The sequence below is a fragment of the Micrasema longulum genome, unplaced genomic scaffold, assembly GCF_059751315.1.
Source record: "Micrasema longulum isolate JH-2025_06_02 unplaced genomic scaffold, ASM5975131v1 h1tg001675l, whole genome shotgun sequence".
Classification (NCBI taxonomy): Eukaryota; Metazoa; Arthropoda; class Insecta; order Trichoptera; family Brachycentridae; genus Micrasema; species Micrasema longulum.
The window spans coordinates 199,695-215,081 of NW_028278854.1; the positions used below are offsets into that span (position 1 = coordinate 199,695).

General features: G+C 29.5%; 1 protein-coding gene across 5 annotated transcripts in view; it reads right to left on the minus strand.

Moving 5' to 3' along the window:
• tfc (Brevican core protein triforce) overlaps positions 1-15,387 on the minus strand; it is a 275,893-nt gene that overhangs the window by 28,790 nt on the left and 231,716 nt on the right. For 3 of the 5 annotated variants that reach the window (XM_088237239.1, XM_088237236.1, XM_088237237.1), the window contains one exon: positions 10,397-10,503. In XM_088237239.1, the coding sequence (XP_088093365.1) occupies positions 10,397-10,503 (107 nt within the window). The remainder of the gene's footprint in view (positions 1-10,396; positions 10,504-15,387) is intronic. The other 2 variants (XM_088237240.1, XM_088237238.1) reach the window with 1 other exon arrangement.

The window sequence follows — 15,387 nt, forward strand, 5'->3', positions numbered from 1 at the left end:
GATAGTATATATATAATTCGTGGAGTAATTACTTCAACTAGGTAACATTAAAATAAGAATTATCTAGTTAACCACTAGAAAACATTTTTGTATCTTTCTCCATGAATGCTACAAAGAGAAAAGTTGTGATGTATCAAAATAACATTAAGGACCTTACTTAAAAACCCGGTATAAAGGTACGCCAAGGCATAGCCGTAAAATAAGCATAGGAATACCATTCTTATTCTACCACTGTAGTAAGGATGGTATTCTCTGGATTCTACCACTATACCTTGGCGTGACTTTATGCCAAATTTATAAGGAAGGCCCAACGATTATTTGAATGCACAACTTACTTATTCGTAGTATTCACAGAGGATACAAAGATGTGCTTTAGCGGTTAACTAAAAATTCTTGATTTTGAAGTAAATTAGTTTTAGTCATTTACCCCACGATATAATAATGTACTTAATATAACGCATACGTGGAGCAACTACGTTGGTCGTTATTGAAGTGTGAAAATACGCGTAGGATGTAGTGGAAGAACTCAGAAATTTGATCTGAATTACGAAATATGGTAATATGTTTTAAAGAGTGCAATAGTGAAGGTCAGTTAAAAAAACTTATGAAATATACCGAAACAATATCGGCATTTCTCATAGGTTAACCGTAAAGATACTACATATTTTCAAACACTACCTTCTATCTAAATTTGTTGCAACAGAAAAGACATACACATATATACACACATATATATAAATATACACATATATACCCATGTACATACACACACACGTACATACACCCATGCGCATACACATACATACATTCATAAAAACATAGACAATTTATTTATGCGAAACTTCATGGTTGTCATCTATAAATATATTTTTTTTAAATTATTCCTTATTTTTTATATTTTATTTTTGACATCCAGTAAGGTTCTCCAATCCGTGGCAGGCATCAACTTTTCTGACTCCCTACGACCAATGTCATGAAAGAGCGAGGTCAACACCTTCCGTAACTTGACAACACTCCCGTCTTTCCACGATTCTGGCAAAAGGTTATGGACCTTTTTGCCTACGTTATAGTGTTGTCTCGATGCCAGAACAGTGTTGACCCCTTCACTTAGTATCAGATCCCTATTAGAGTATCTTATATTATGGTTGTGGTTGACGCTTGGGTAAATGTCTCTCTTTATGTGTGTAACCACTACCGTTCTCAATATATACTGTTGAATAATATTCAGTACTCTGAATTCTTTGAAGAGCAAGTCACTTGTTTAAACATCCTCATTTCCTCAACTCTTCCATCTGTTGACTTTTGTAAGTGTTGAAGTAAAGACCAGAAACCACTTCAACTACTTCAAACTCTTCAGGAAAAGCCGGCTTGTTGACAGTCATCAACATGCCTTGTTTCACTAGAAGAGTGTTCGCCATTTTGTGTCCTACCCTGATATATTCTCATTAAGTAATAGTTTTGATTTAAGGTACGGTAATTTATAAAAAAATACGTTTATTTCTATTTTTATATATCTTTAGCTTTTTAATCTTTTTTTTCTATTGATTATGTTATGTAACTTGAATTATAAAAATAAAACTTTAATTTCATTGGTTGGTTGGAAGAAGTTGCCATTTGGCAATAAGCCTGCCAATGTACAAATAACATTATGTACAAAAAGTTAAATAAATAAATATATTTTACCGATGTCCTATGTTAACTTGACCATGTAAGATACTAAAAGCCCTTGTCTACAAACGTTTGGTCGGACTCAAAATATTGTTGGAAAAACCATCTGGTCCAAGAAGAATTAAAAATAAATGTTTGTATTCTTATGATTTCACCAAATATTTCATTTTGAAAGCCATTTTCAACGAAATGTAAATAACTCACTATTAGAAAATGGGAATCAAGTTGAGGTAGAGAGGGATTCGAACCACGGAACTTTGAGCCGTGAGTCCCGTTTAATTGGAAAATGTTTTCAGGCGTTGCCTAGTACATACACCTACAAAGGTGAAATGATTCAATCAGATAAATCTCATCCACATCAATAATGATTTCAGCTCTTTAACTTCATAAAAATTAAGAGATGGAAGAATTGAATAATTTTATGGGTGTTTAAACATAGTCAGAATAAGAAAACGTTAAACAGCCATGGTGACATCACACATCCCTGTTTGACTCATGTTGTGCCGTCCTCATACAGAGACGCAATAGGCCTTACCAGATTGCCGTTCACTTAATGTTGCGATAACACCCTAATTCATATATAATACCACTGATCAGTTTTGTTGATAAAACAAGCTAATTTTGCCAACTAAAAACCATGGCATTTAAGATATGATAAGTAGTGTTTAATAATATTTATGAGTTTGATTCATTGACCAGATCTTGAAGAATGTTACCAGGCCTCTTGTTGATACCGGTTTATTAACTTAGTTATTGTGAATCTAATTTGCATGGTTTCACATCAAAAGACCTCACCCATTATAGTCGCCATTACTATTTTCCAAAACAAACCTTGGCGGTCATATATTTGACAATATAATAACGACAAAATGGCTGCTGGAATTCTAAGTATTTGAATCAACCATTGGCTTGAGCAAGGTTTTATTAAAAAGCGTTACATTTGATTAATCAATTTCACGTACCTACCAAACTTCCTGAACTTATAACCGATAAAATATTCAGATAATAGAAAAATTACGATGTATTGACAATCTAAACGTATTGCAACAATATTTATTTAGAACATTTGTAAAACAATAAAACATTTAACACAGAATCAAATTCACGTTAAAATTTATTTTGAAACTTAAAAATCTTGTGTACGATATTTTATTAGCTGCAAAATGCAGATCGAGTAAAATGTATGAAAATATGTTTTGATAAAGAGGTCCTCAGAGTTCTTAAAGGCCATATTATAGCAGTTTTTGCGATTCTTATATCTTAGAAAATATAAACCCTTTTATTATCCATTTTTGTTTCCATAATTATTTCTATCGGGGAGCTGGATTACAACCCCCTTGAATCTCGTCGTCATATTTTCTTCTCGTGGCCGTAGAAAAACCATTTATTTCGTGTATTTACGTACAAAATACACGGAATAAAGTGTTTTCTACGGCCGCGAGAGCGGTTCAGAAAACCACCCCAGGGCCTCGATTATGATCTACAAAGTAAAATAATGTTTCCTGTATGAAAAAGAGAATGTGTTTACATGTTTTTTTCTAAACATGTTCAATTACCGGTCACTGACGAAGACACTTTGAATTTTCATACAAATATACACTTTTTCGTACATAAATATCGATATTAGTTTATACCGTCTCAGTATATCCCGATGAAGATCCCGTTGATAATCGCGGCCCTGGGTCGGTATAACAATGGGTATGTAATAGTTACCTTATTTATACGACTTTTGGTACATAATATATTTTTGTACATTGGCGGGCTTTTTGCCAAATGATAATTTTTTTCATCCATCCAATAAAATAAAGTGTTCGAACGAAAATATTCTTCGATTGTCTATTAATAATATCGATTTAAAAAATAAAAAAAAAAACTAAAAATAATAGGTTATCAACGAATAAACTTAAAAGTTTCATGCAAATTTACACATATTAGTACAGAATTCGATTTACTTTTGTAGACTATTGAAGATAACTCAGTTAACTTCTTATAGTAATCAGGGGGCCCTGACCAAGATCTCGTGCACCTGCGCACTCAGAAGCTGTACAAATGCAAGTCAAAATTCACCTATGAGCAATTCGCTTGCTAAATACAATACCTGTGTTAACGAAAGGGCTGACTGTAAATGAAAAAACGAATTTCATTCAGTTTTGTGATAGTGAAATATTTGAAGAAAAGATAGAAACATGGAATGAATACCTACCTTTAATATGGTGTGAATATTCTTCAATTTCGAGCACAGGATGACAAAATGAACTATAAAATGGAACAATATTTTCCACGACGCGCGACGATTCCAACCACTTTTTTATCTGTGAAGTCAAAAATGTTGTATTGTTTTTGTTCAAAATCCAAATCTTCTAATTTTGAATATCTCCTATCTTGATGTTAGGTAGGTACCATAAGGATGGGTCAAAAGAAGGATGGGAAAGAAAGGTAATCGGCCAGGAATAGTATCGATAAATGCTGTTATTTACTTAACAACCTGCGTTTAGTGCGGACATATTTTTCTGTATTTCATTTTTTTATTATTATTTTTATTTTATTTGGGAAACCAACAGTTCCACATACATATTTATAGAAAACAAATAGATATAGTGTATAAACTTAGAACCAATAATAGATTTCTACAAAGTATACAAAGTTAGTAAAGAAAATATATTTGAGTTTTTCTACTGACATTTCTTGGTGGAACTGCATTTTAATTATAATAATAAAAATACTTTATAGTTTTATTCCACTTTTATTTATAATTATTTTATAAATGTTTTACCAGTGACCGGGTTTCGTCGTGACCGACACCAGTCTGACGATGTCGGTCACGACGAAACCCGGTCACTGGTAAAAAATTTATAAAATAATTATAAATAAAAGTGGAATAAAACTATAAAGTATTTTTATTATTATAAAGAAAATATATTTCATATTATATAAATACTTATTTTTTTTATTTGAAAATTTATTTATTAACCCTTACCGATTATTACATTAATTTTACAAAAATAATATAAACATTTTTTATTCATACTCTGTTGTTCAAAATAATATTTTTTACATCTTTTGAAAAGTTTGTCTGGGTCTTTTGTTTAGTTTTGTCTGGTAGTTAATTGTATAATTTCAGTCCCTGGTTTATTAGTCTTAATTGTCCTTGTCTTGTTTTAGAAAGTTATGATATTTTTCTGATATTCTCGTATTATGTCCATGTTGACTACAATTTTTACATGTTTTAGTTCTTCGTCTACAATTACATTAGTGGCTAATTTATGGATAAGTTTTAATGATTCTAGTTGAAATAGTTTGGTTATGTTATATTTAATTGCTTAGTTTGTTTAAAAAGTTCTCTAGCAGTTAGATAGGGAAGGTCAAATACTAACTTTAATATTTTATTTTGTTGTCTTTGTAGTCTGTTTATGTCATTTTGATATCCTGTTTCCCATAGTACTTGCGTATAACATATTTTAGTTTGTACATAGGCTTCATACATTAGAATTTTTTCCGTTTTTGAAACAAAGTTTTTGATTTAAAAAAAAAGACTCGATAATGTCGTCACTTTAGTAATTAAATATTGTCCATGTCAATTGTCTGTCTATCGTTAGTTCTAAGTATTTAACATGTTCAATTTTAGTTAGATGTTCATTATTTATGTAAGCATCTACTTTATGACATTTTTTTCGAGATTTAAAATGGATAATATTGAATTTTTTATAAAGTGTAAGTTAAGTTTATACATATAAAAATGTTATTTTCGTGTGCTCATATATATTTTTCAATAATCAAAGAAAATATATGTATATTTTTACAATGAACTGTAAGTTATTTTAAGTTGGGCGGGATTGGGATACTTAGTTAGTATACATCGGCAGTTTAGCTGCTATCTCCATCCGATTCATTAACTAGCATTAAATGCACTCGTAATGTTATTTTTTCTGAAATTCACAGTCTACATTATGTAATAGATTAAATAACCGTAATAAAGTAATGCCGAATACAATTGTTACACGTATACATTAATTACTTGTTTGTTTGAATCAATATTTACTGATTCTCAGGTACAAGATGTAATATTAAGCAAGAGATACAAACTCCCGGGTACTTAGCTGAATGCATTTTCGCATGGCGATTAAGCCATCGCATTGCAAACAGATGCAAATTGGATGGACGCGTGGGTTGTGCAAGAACATAAAAGACATTGTCGTTGAACGAAATCTAACCGATAAGTTTCAGTATAAAAACTTTGATAGTATCCTTTTACAATTTATTATTGCCGAATAGCAATTTATTCTAACTACCTAATAAAATAAAATATGTGTTTTTAATTTTTAGTCAATCGGTCCAAAAAGAAGTTAAAAATAGAGACCACCAAACAAAGCCGAAACCGAATTTCAGCATCTGTTTATTACAGTTAGAATTTTAAAAATATCGTTTTTTTTTTAAATTTCATTTTCGTAATGCACATTATATTTAAGTACACACACAGAAAATTAATACTTTAAGGGGTTATATACAGTCAAAAGTCTCAAAAGAGGCGATTTTAAAATATTTTTTTCTAAAAAAAGCCTTTTCAATTAATTGATGGTAATATTTGTACACATATTACGGATAATTTAAACTATTTTTAATTTGTAAAAATAATCATTTTGAAAGCTGCTATAGTTGTTTTCTAGTAGCTCCTTTCAAAAAAGGCGCTTTCCGGAGACCACGATATGACTAAAATGGATCATTTAAAATGAAAAAACCTAACAGATTTCGTAAAAATAATATCTTTTAATTAATCGAAAAAATAAGCAAAGTATTTTTTTATTACAAAACGGCGGCTTCTAAAAAAAACGATTTTTCACGAAAATTTTGGACATAAATTGTTTATAAAAATAGAAATATTCATAGGTGAGAAAACATCTTCAATTAATTACTAAAAAATATACATAAAAAGCTTGTGTTGAAATTTGAGACTGATCGGTCAAGCCGTTTCCGATAAATCTTGGTCACCGGCTTTTAAAACACTGTTTTGAGAAAAACGCGATTAAAGTTTCAAAAGCACATTGCATAGAGTAAAAAATTTTTTTTTTCAATTTACATCGAGTCGTCTATTCCAGGGCCATATAATACACCCTCCGTCTCTTTGGCAGCTTCTAATAACTCGAGTCGGTGTTGTTTATGGACCATTCTTCCCTCTCGTGTGCTCTAAATAGGCAGGTAAATAAAAGGGAGAGCGTTCTAGGTAAGCGCTGCCACTCCAGCCTCCAACTTTCAAACGCTTTGACACGTCTTTATAAATATGCGTGTAACTTCGAAAATAATCGCCGGATCGACTTGAAATTTTCTATGTGTATATTAAAATATATGAATTTTATGAAAATAAAATTTTAAAAAAACAATAAAAAAAATCTGAACTGTATATAATCAAATCAAAACTTAATATCTAAATAAGTTAAAAGTCACTTCAAAACGCCAAAAATGACGTTTTTATTGTTAAACCCAACAAGTTCATAAAAATAAGTGTTGAATAAAGTACACAATGAAATAAAAGGCACCAATTTGACATGACAACCAACAACACAAATAAATAAACACCCACCGGCCGAAAGCCAGAACAAACTAAAGGTTATGCGGCCGAATCACGAGCAATACGATGCACCCTAGTACAGTAAAGCAACCCGACACATCCCAACCGCAAATTTCGTCTGAGCTCAAGTTTCAGCCATTTTTTGCCTGAAACTGAAACTCCTTTTACTGTCCAAAACTGGCCGATACTGGCCGAAATCGAATCTTCGGTCGGTTACAAATAAAAATATTTTCAGGCGTTGACTAATATGTAGGTGAAATAAATCAGTTAGATATATCTCAACCGCATCAATTTCAGCTCCTTAAACTTGGACACACACTTTCGAACCACATCCTTGAAATAGAGAAGGTTCAAAAGTAATTCTTGCGATTCTATAATAATGCGAAAATATAATAATTATGCATTCTTGTATCCGTTATTATTTCAAGCAAGGATGCTGAATTACAGCGCTCTCGAATCTTGTCGTCATGTTTTTCTTGGGAAACATTTCTAAAAGCTGATTTCTTGAAGTTAATGCAATACAAATGTATTAAAAGAGATGAGTTTGTATTTTCCCAATAACTATACTAGAGCGGGAACTTATGCACTATTTTTTTACGTACGCACTCAGAAGTCGTACGACTGAATGTCAGAATTTACCCATTAAAAGGGTAATTCGCTTACTAAATACGATTTCTGCACTTAGTGCGGTCGTATTTTTTGTACATATTGGCAGTTTAGCAGTTATCTCCATATCCATCTCCTATTCATATCTTGCAGGGGCGAACCGTGGATAGAAGCGATTAGGCGCAGCTTACTTATATTTGACTAACCATAATAATGTTTTATTGTAATCTTATTTACAGAAAAACCAAAAAATAATTGACATTTATTTTAAATCATTTTCACCGTTTGCATTTTTATCCTAATATAAATATAAATTTTAATAAAGCGCGCCCAGCGCCTGCGGTGAGCCAAGAAACTAGCCGATTATTCCATCTTGGTTTGTCTCACAAATAAGTATATTATATTTTGAATATATTAACCTCAGTGCGGGTTTTATCTCATTGATTAAACTTTCAGATTAAACAAATTATTTGAAGATTCTTGATTTGGAAAACAGTATTTAAAACATTTTTTCTATTTTTCTTTGAGATGGTACTTTTGACATGAGACCATAATTACTTTCATGCGTCATATTGCTGGACATTTAGCGTTCCACGCGGCCGTTTTTAGCACTATTAATTAATAGAACAATGCGGCCTAATAAATAAATAATATAGTATATCACGAAGTTACATCGTTTGACTTGATTTCATGGATGAGAGTTGTTGTATCACACAGAACCACAGAAAAATATTAATTTACAGTATTTTATTTTCTTTTATTTAGGAAACATACAGTACAGTTACAAAGTTTAATATTTTACACAATTAGACTTAATTCTAATGGACCAGTGAAGTTTCCATATTATAAAGCAATTATATGTAAGGTTAATTATAAAAGTATAAAAAAGAGAAGGAAAAAGAAAAACATAAATGAAAGTTGTTTAAAAAATAAAATTTAAGTGAAAAAAATATATTTTAAAGTTTGTGGTTTGTAGTAAGTAATTACAAATAGAAATAATATTAAAAATGAAGAAAATTTGTAACGGTTATTAAAAATTAAGAATTGAAATAAAGAATGAAAAACATACTCAGATGTAAAAATAAAATAAAATAGTAATAACATTTTAAAAAAAAAAGGAAAAACATAAATGTACACATATTTATTTTAGTATATATTACTTACATTATATTATGTACCTCGTATGTAGGTACAAATAAATGATATTTTTTTATAGCTTACCTGTAAATAAAATCACCATTCGCCACTGATATCTTGTCCTTCGCAAAGTAATTCCACTTAATATTTACAGCCTGCATTACGTGATGGGTGAAACAAGCCGTAAAGGAAATGCAGACTACAATAAGGAAGTTAAGAGGTTTTTAGAAATATTTTTTTATTTGTACATTATTAAACTAAGCGAATTTTTTTTTTATAAAATAATATTGTATCGTAAATCAGCGTTCTTATTTTTTATAATTTTGAATTTCTGAAATTACTCCACGTGGGACGTATCAAGTTCTCTTATCGCGGCCAGTTCTTTCGTTTAGTCCATTGAGTTTATGTAAACCGGAAATTTTTCACAACTGTCTTATTATTGGTTTTAATTAGTTTTTATAATATTTTAAATGAATTTTTTCATACATTTTCAAAAATTTTATGCTCTAATTTTTACTGCGTGTAAGAAAACATTTTTGTATCTAATTACCAGTAGGGCTCAACTTCCTTATTATAAAATAAATAAAGGTACTAACAATATTTTGAGTTTGTCCAAATTTTTGTAGACAAGGACTGGATTGAACTCCCCGGGGAGCTGTTAATATTAGCTGTTTTTTTGTAGAGTTACAGTGATAACATTTACTAGATGTGTAAAAGTAGATATATTTAAAATTGTACAAAAACATGTAATTTTTATAAAATTTATGAAAAATAAAAATTTAAAAAACATTTCAAAAGAGATGAAGAAAATTTTAGAGAGCGTAATATATAAGTCTAGGAATCTACAGGGCTTATGACCTGTCATTGGCTGGTTTGAGTGGGCACTTTGCACAATGAGTAACATTTACAATGCTGTCCATATTTGAACATTTATATTCCTTCAATTCTTTCATATGTTGATGTTTGTGAAGTTAAAGAGCTGAAAACTTTATTTATGCGGGTGAGATTCATCTAATTCATCACAGTTGTTTAACTTCGCGAACATCAACAGATGAAAGGATTGAAGGAATTTAGATGTTCAAATATGGGCAGAATGGTAAATGTTACACGGTGTGTAAAGTGGCCACTTTAACCAGCCAATGACCGGTCATAATCCCTGTAGATTCCTAAACTTCTATATTACCTTCTCCAAAATTTTTTTCATCTCTATTGTAATATGTTAAATAAAATTACTGTAAATTTTATGAAAGTTTTCCAAGATCAATTAAGTTATTTTTATCGAGGCAGGGGGAGAGTAAAAATATTTTCAAAATTTACTTGGCTGTTTTAATATGAAATAATTTAAAGTCAGTGAACCTTGCTTTGCATTAAGGATGCGTGTGAATGTTTTATTTGTTTTATTCAGTAAAGATCGTGACTTACCTTGAAGAATATCCCAAGGTAATATCGCTTCTCTCCCAGCTTTAAAAGTGGCATTGTCCATCGATTAATGCCAAGGGTCCCTTCATCCTCGCAGTGTGGACAATCTGCTGAGAAAATAGAACAAACTGTTAGTAAAAAATAAACACGAAAATAACTTATATTTTAAGATAAGTTTAAATTCTTTTGATACGTCTCTACTTATTTATTTGACTGCAGACTGCGACACTGTACAAATAACTAGTAGATAAACTCTTTTTTTTAAACAAAAATAAGGTTTACCCTAAAAATGGCTCCTGCAATGGTAGCCAAAACGTCAGAACAAATTTAACTTACACGAGATCACTAAAAAAAAATACATATTGTTAAATAACAGTCCTTTTCTAGAAATATTTAGTTATTTAAAATATCTTACATTCCAACTTTTTGAGACATACCTACCCTCGTATTCTTTTCTATGTAATGGCAGCCTGTGTAAACTAGACTTGTTATTTGTAAGACATAAAATATGTTTCTTAAAGTGATGACGGTTATTTGTAAGACATACAATCTGTACCAAAACGAAAATATGAAACTTATTATTCATAGATGGCGTTCTTATGATTTTAAATTGAAAAATACCATTTTTGGGTTTAATTACAATGTAAATTTTTAAGACTCGGTTTGCGGAAACTTTACACTATATTTATTTAAAAAAATGCTATAAAAGTAAAATTTGGATCCTTTCCACAAAATGGTGTACAAAACAAAAAATGAGAAAAATATTTTATGAAAAGGACCTAAATTATATTGTTATGCTATTTGTTACGATCAATATAGTGTAAAGTTTTCGCAAACCAAGTTTTGTAAAATTTAAATTAATAATAAACGTAAAAAAGGCATTTTTCAATAAAAAATTAGAAAAGCGCCATCTATGAAAAGTTATTTTCATATTTCCGTTTAAAATCACCTTAAAGCTGAAATGCTGGAAGTTACTCTTGGTAAATTGTTCAGAAGAGTGGTTTGAAGTTGTCAAACTGTTTCAAATGTATCTCTCGAAGTAAAAACACAATTTATTGCTGTTTTTTTTTTTTAATTTATAGGCTTTTGATAAGAATATTTAAGAAGAAAATTTTTAAAATACGGACACTCAAACACTATGCGACTTCAATGTTTTTTGTTCTAACCGCCCGGCCCGCGCCCTAATTCCTTCTCGGACTTAGTATAAAAAGTAAAGTAGAATATTGAATGAAAAACAATGTATTTTTAACAATATTTTGTGTTTGTCCAAATTTTTGTAAACAAGGACTGGATTCAACTCCCTGGGGAGCTATTAATATTAACATATAAAATTTTTTTAGTCAGAAAAATTAAATTACGCGCCATTAATTAAAACATGAATTATTTATGAAAATAACAGGTAGAAATAAATTTAATGACATTATATAAATAGCAATAAAACAGTAATTGAAAGTTAACAGTATGTGAAAAAAAAAAAAAGTAAAATAATGAAATTAACAGCAAAAGAAATGGCATAATGGTTAGGTATGGTTGATTATGACAATAAAACTTAATCTTGTGCAAAATCCCTCACTGCGTTAGAGGTAGTTATAAAAAATTGTGGAATTTATTCGATATCCACTGCTTTAATGCCAGCAAACCGTCGAATTTCGTTGAGAGTATGAGTATTATTTATTTATTTATCAATATACACGGAACGCAGTGCCTTTTATTTTAAAAAGATACAAATTTAAAATAAAATAAACATTTAAATATAATGTGAAAAACTAGAAAATAAATTGAAAAGTATTATGTTACATAGATACTATATATAACACAGCAGTATTGTATAAAGAACATATTTAGATTTAAAAAAATAATTAAACAACGTGTGCAGATAAAATTTAAAAAAAAAATTTTAAAAAAAAAATTTCCTTAAGAGGTCAAAATACAAGTATATTTAAAACAATAAAATTCTTTTGTCTCAATAAAAAAAATAAAAAAATAAGTATACACGTAAATATGGTACACAATAGTACCCATACAAAAGTAAACATAGAAAGCACTATCATCGAAAAAATTTAATTAGCGTTCACCATCTTTGAAATGATTAAATAGAGTTGATTTACATAAACTTTACTTTATGTAAAAAATATCAGCAACGTCGGAATAGTTATTGCCGAGCACATGGAGTCGATTCAGTATAGCATTATATGAGTATACTGTTTGAAAATGGTTGCAACTAAACGGAGGTACTTGACGAGTCCTTCATCCAGGTACCTTGAAGTTACAGAGTGCTAATAGATTTGGACAGTTCCATGTAAAGTTTACAATCTTAAATAAATTCAGTTAATCTATAATTTTTCTTCTCTCAGTAAGTTTCAATAAAAAAATTTATTTTATTTTTATTAATAACAAATTAAAATACAATATTACAATTAAATACAAGTTTTTACATTAATCAAATACATTTATTTACATTAACGTTTCCCATTACGTAAAAGAAGTAAACAATTCTTGTGTACATAATGGGGAGTGAAGTTTTACGATAGATTATTTTATTTTAATCAATAATATTCTTAGAATAACATAAATAAATTACAAAGAAGATATTAACGATGTTTTCAATCAGTGATACATAAAGAAGAATTATAGATGTAATTTTTTACTTCTTTCTTAAATATATTGTATTCCTGACTGTACTTTTTACTATCTTTGTTCATTTCATTAAAGAAACATATTCCTCTGTAAGTATAATGATGTTGTGCAGAAGTTGTTTTTAATTTACGAATTAAGATATTATCACCTGTTCTATGTCGCGTACTTACGTTTTGAGACCTAGAAATACTACTATTTATTTTATCTTTATGTATTCGAAGCAAACAATTCTTTTTTTATAGCAATTTTATATCTAAAACCTTATTTTTTTTAAATAATTGAACAGTGGGAAAAGTAGACGGTTTTTTTAAAATAACTTTCATAATTAATTTTTGTATTTTTTCAACTGGTAAAATATTTGTTTCAAAAGCACCACCACATCCGATTATTCCGTACTGTTATATGGATTGGGTGAATGCAAAATAAATTGATTTTAATTTTTCGATGGTTAATATATTCCTTAATCTAATAAATACATATTTAAGTTTTCTCATTCTATTTACAATATTATTTATTTGCTCCTTCCATTTCATATTTTTATCAATTATAATGCCTAAATATTTAATGCTATTTTTTTCAGTGATTTGAAGGCAATTATCATTATGAAACTGATATCCTCCATTGCACTTTGTTGTGTGTATACAAATATTTATAGGAGGTATAATTTGTTCTTTCAATGTAAAGTTCAAAGTATTTAATAAAAAATCATAGTTAGTAAATTCATATCTGATTCCATTATTATTGCACTACCGGTGTTTTAGACCCAGCTATTTCAGTAGTGGTAAACCGGAGGACTCCAATGTTTTAAGCATTAATAGAATCTGAATATATGAACAAAACGACATTCATAACTTAATTTGGCAAAAAATTTGACTTCCAGCCTTTCAGCTGAAATACTTCATGTTGGTTTATTATAAGTATTGATAAAGAAACAGTGATGTTTTGAAATTGGAAGGTAGATCAAATATATGTTGTGATTTTGCACAAGGAAAATATTTAGTTTTTACAAAACATGTTTTATGCTATGCAAATATTCATATTTATAAAAAATATAATCTTTGACGCCTTGCCACAGTGTACAAAAAATCAAATTATCAACAAATTTGTCAAACTTATAACCTTGATTGAAGAACTATGTTTTATATTAGCAATTGTGCATTAGATAAATTAATATTGTAGATTGTGGAGGACACCATCTTAATTTATATACATGAATGTGTGCCAGAAAAAATGTGGTTATCTAATTTATGCGTTGATTTGGCCAGTACAAAGAACCTTACTATGACTGACACCATAATTGATATAAAAGAATAATTAGTTATAAACGAATACGTAGGTTTGAAATTGAACGTAGTTAGGCAGAAAGCAGCCAGCCACAGAAAAGTAAAACTGAGAAGTGAGATAATAGCACTTTTGTGAAAAGAGTGAATAATCAAATCTACACAACAGGTGGAATGTTTTTCAATTTGAAAAATGATAAATAATGCATGCATTTGTTTTATTATGATACATAAAATAGATGTATTATGCATATGACAAGATTTAATGTTTTTTCAAGTCTGGCTGACCACCAAACCTAAGGTAAGCATTTAGCAGAAAGCTGTCAGCCCTAGTAAAACTCTTACGTGTGTTGTGTCATTATGTATTAATCATATTATTTTATTCCAATATTTGAGTTTGTCCAAATGTCTGTGGACAAAAGACTGGATTTCACCCCTCAGGAGTCATTAAAATCAACAAATAACAACAGGGATAGAGAATACCTCAAAGTAGGGAATATGGAAGTCTAGGAATTTACAGGGCTTATGACCTGTCATTGGCTGGTTTAAGTGGCCATTTTATGCACTGTGTAACATTCACCGTTTTGCCTATCTTTGAACATCCATATTTCTTAAATTCAACCATTTGTTGATTTTAGTGAATTTCTTTTTCTTTATTGTTTCTTTATTTTCTTTATTGTTGTGAAGAGATTCATTTGACTGAATTATTTCACATACTAGGCAACGCCTGAAAACAATTTTCCAATTTAAAAACTTCCTCTTGGACCAGTTGGTTTTATTACAATATTTGAGTTTGTCCGAATGTTTGTAGCTAGTCTTGCATATTTACAACTTTAAAGTATTCTCCATCCCTGTTGTGATTTGTTGATATTATTATTTTATGTTTATATCAGGGTATTTAATTGTAAATTATCAATGAATTATTTTTTAGTAAAAACTTTCAACACAATTTGATCATTTTGAAAGGAATTTTGGTTTTTTTTTAAGTCTGGCTGACTACACAACCTAAAATATGCATTTTGCAGAAAGCAGCCAGATCTCATATTGAATAAAACCCCATACAATATCTGAATGTAT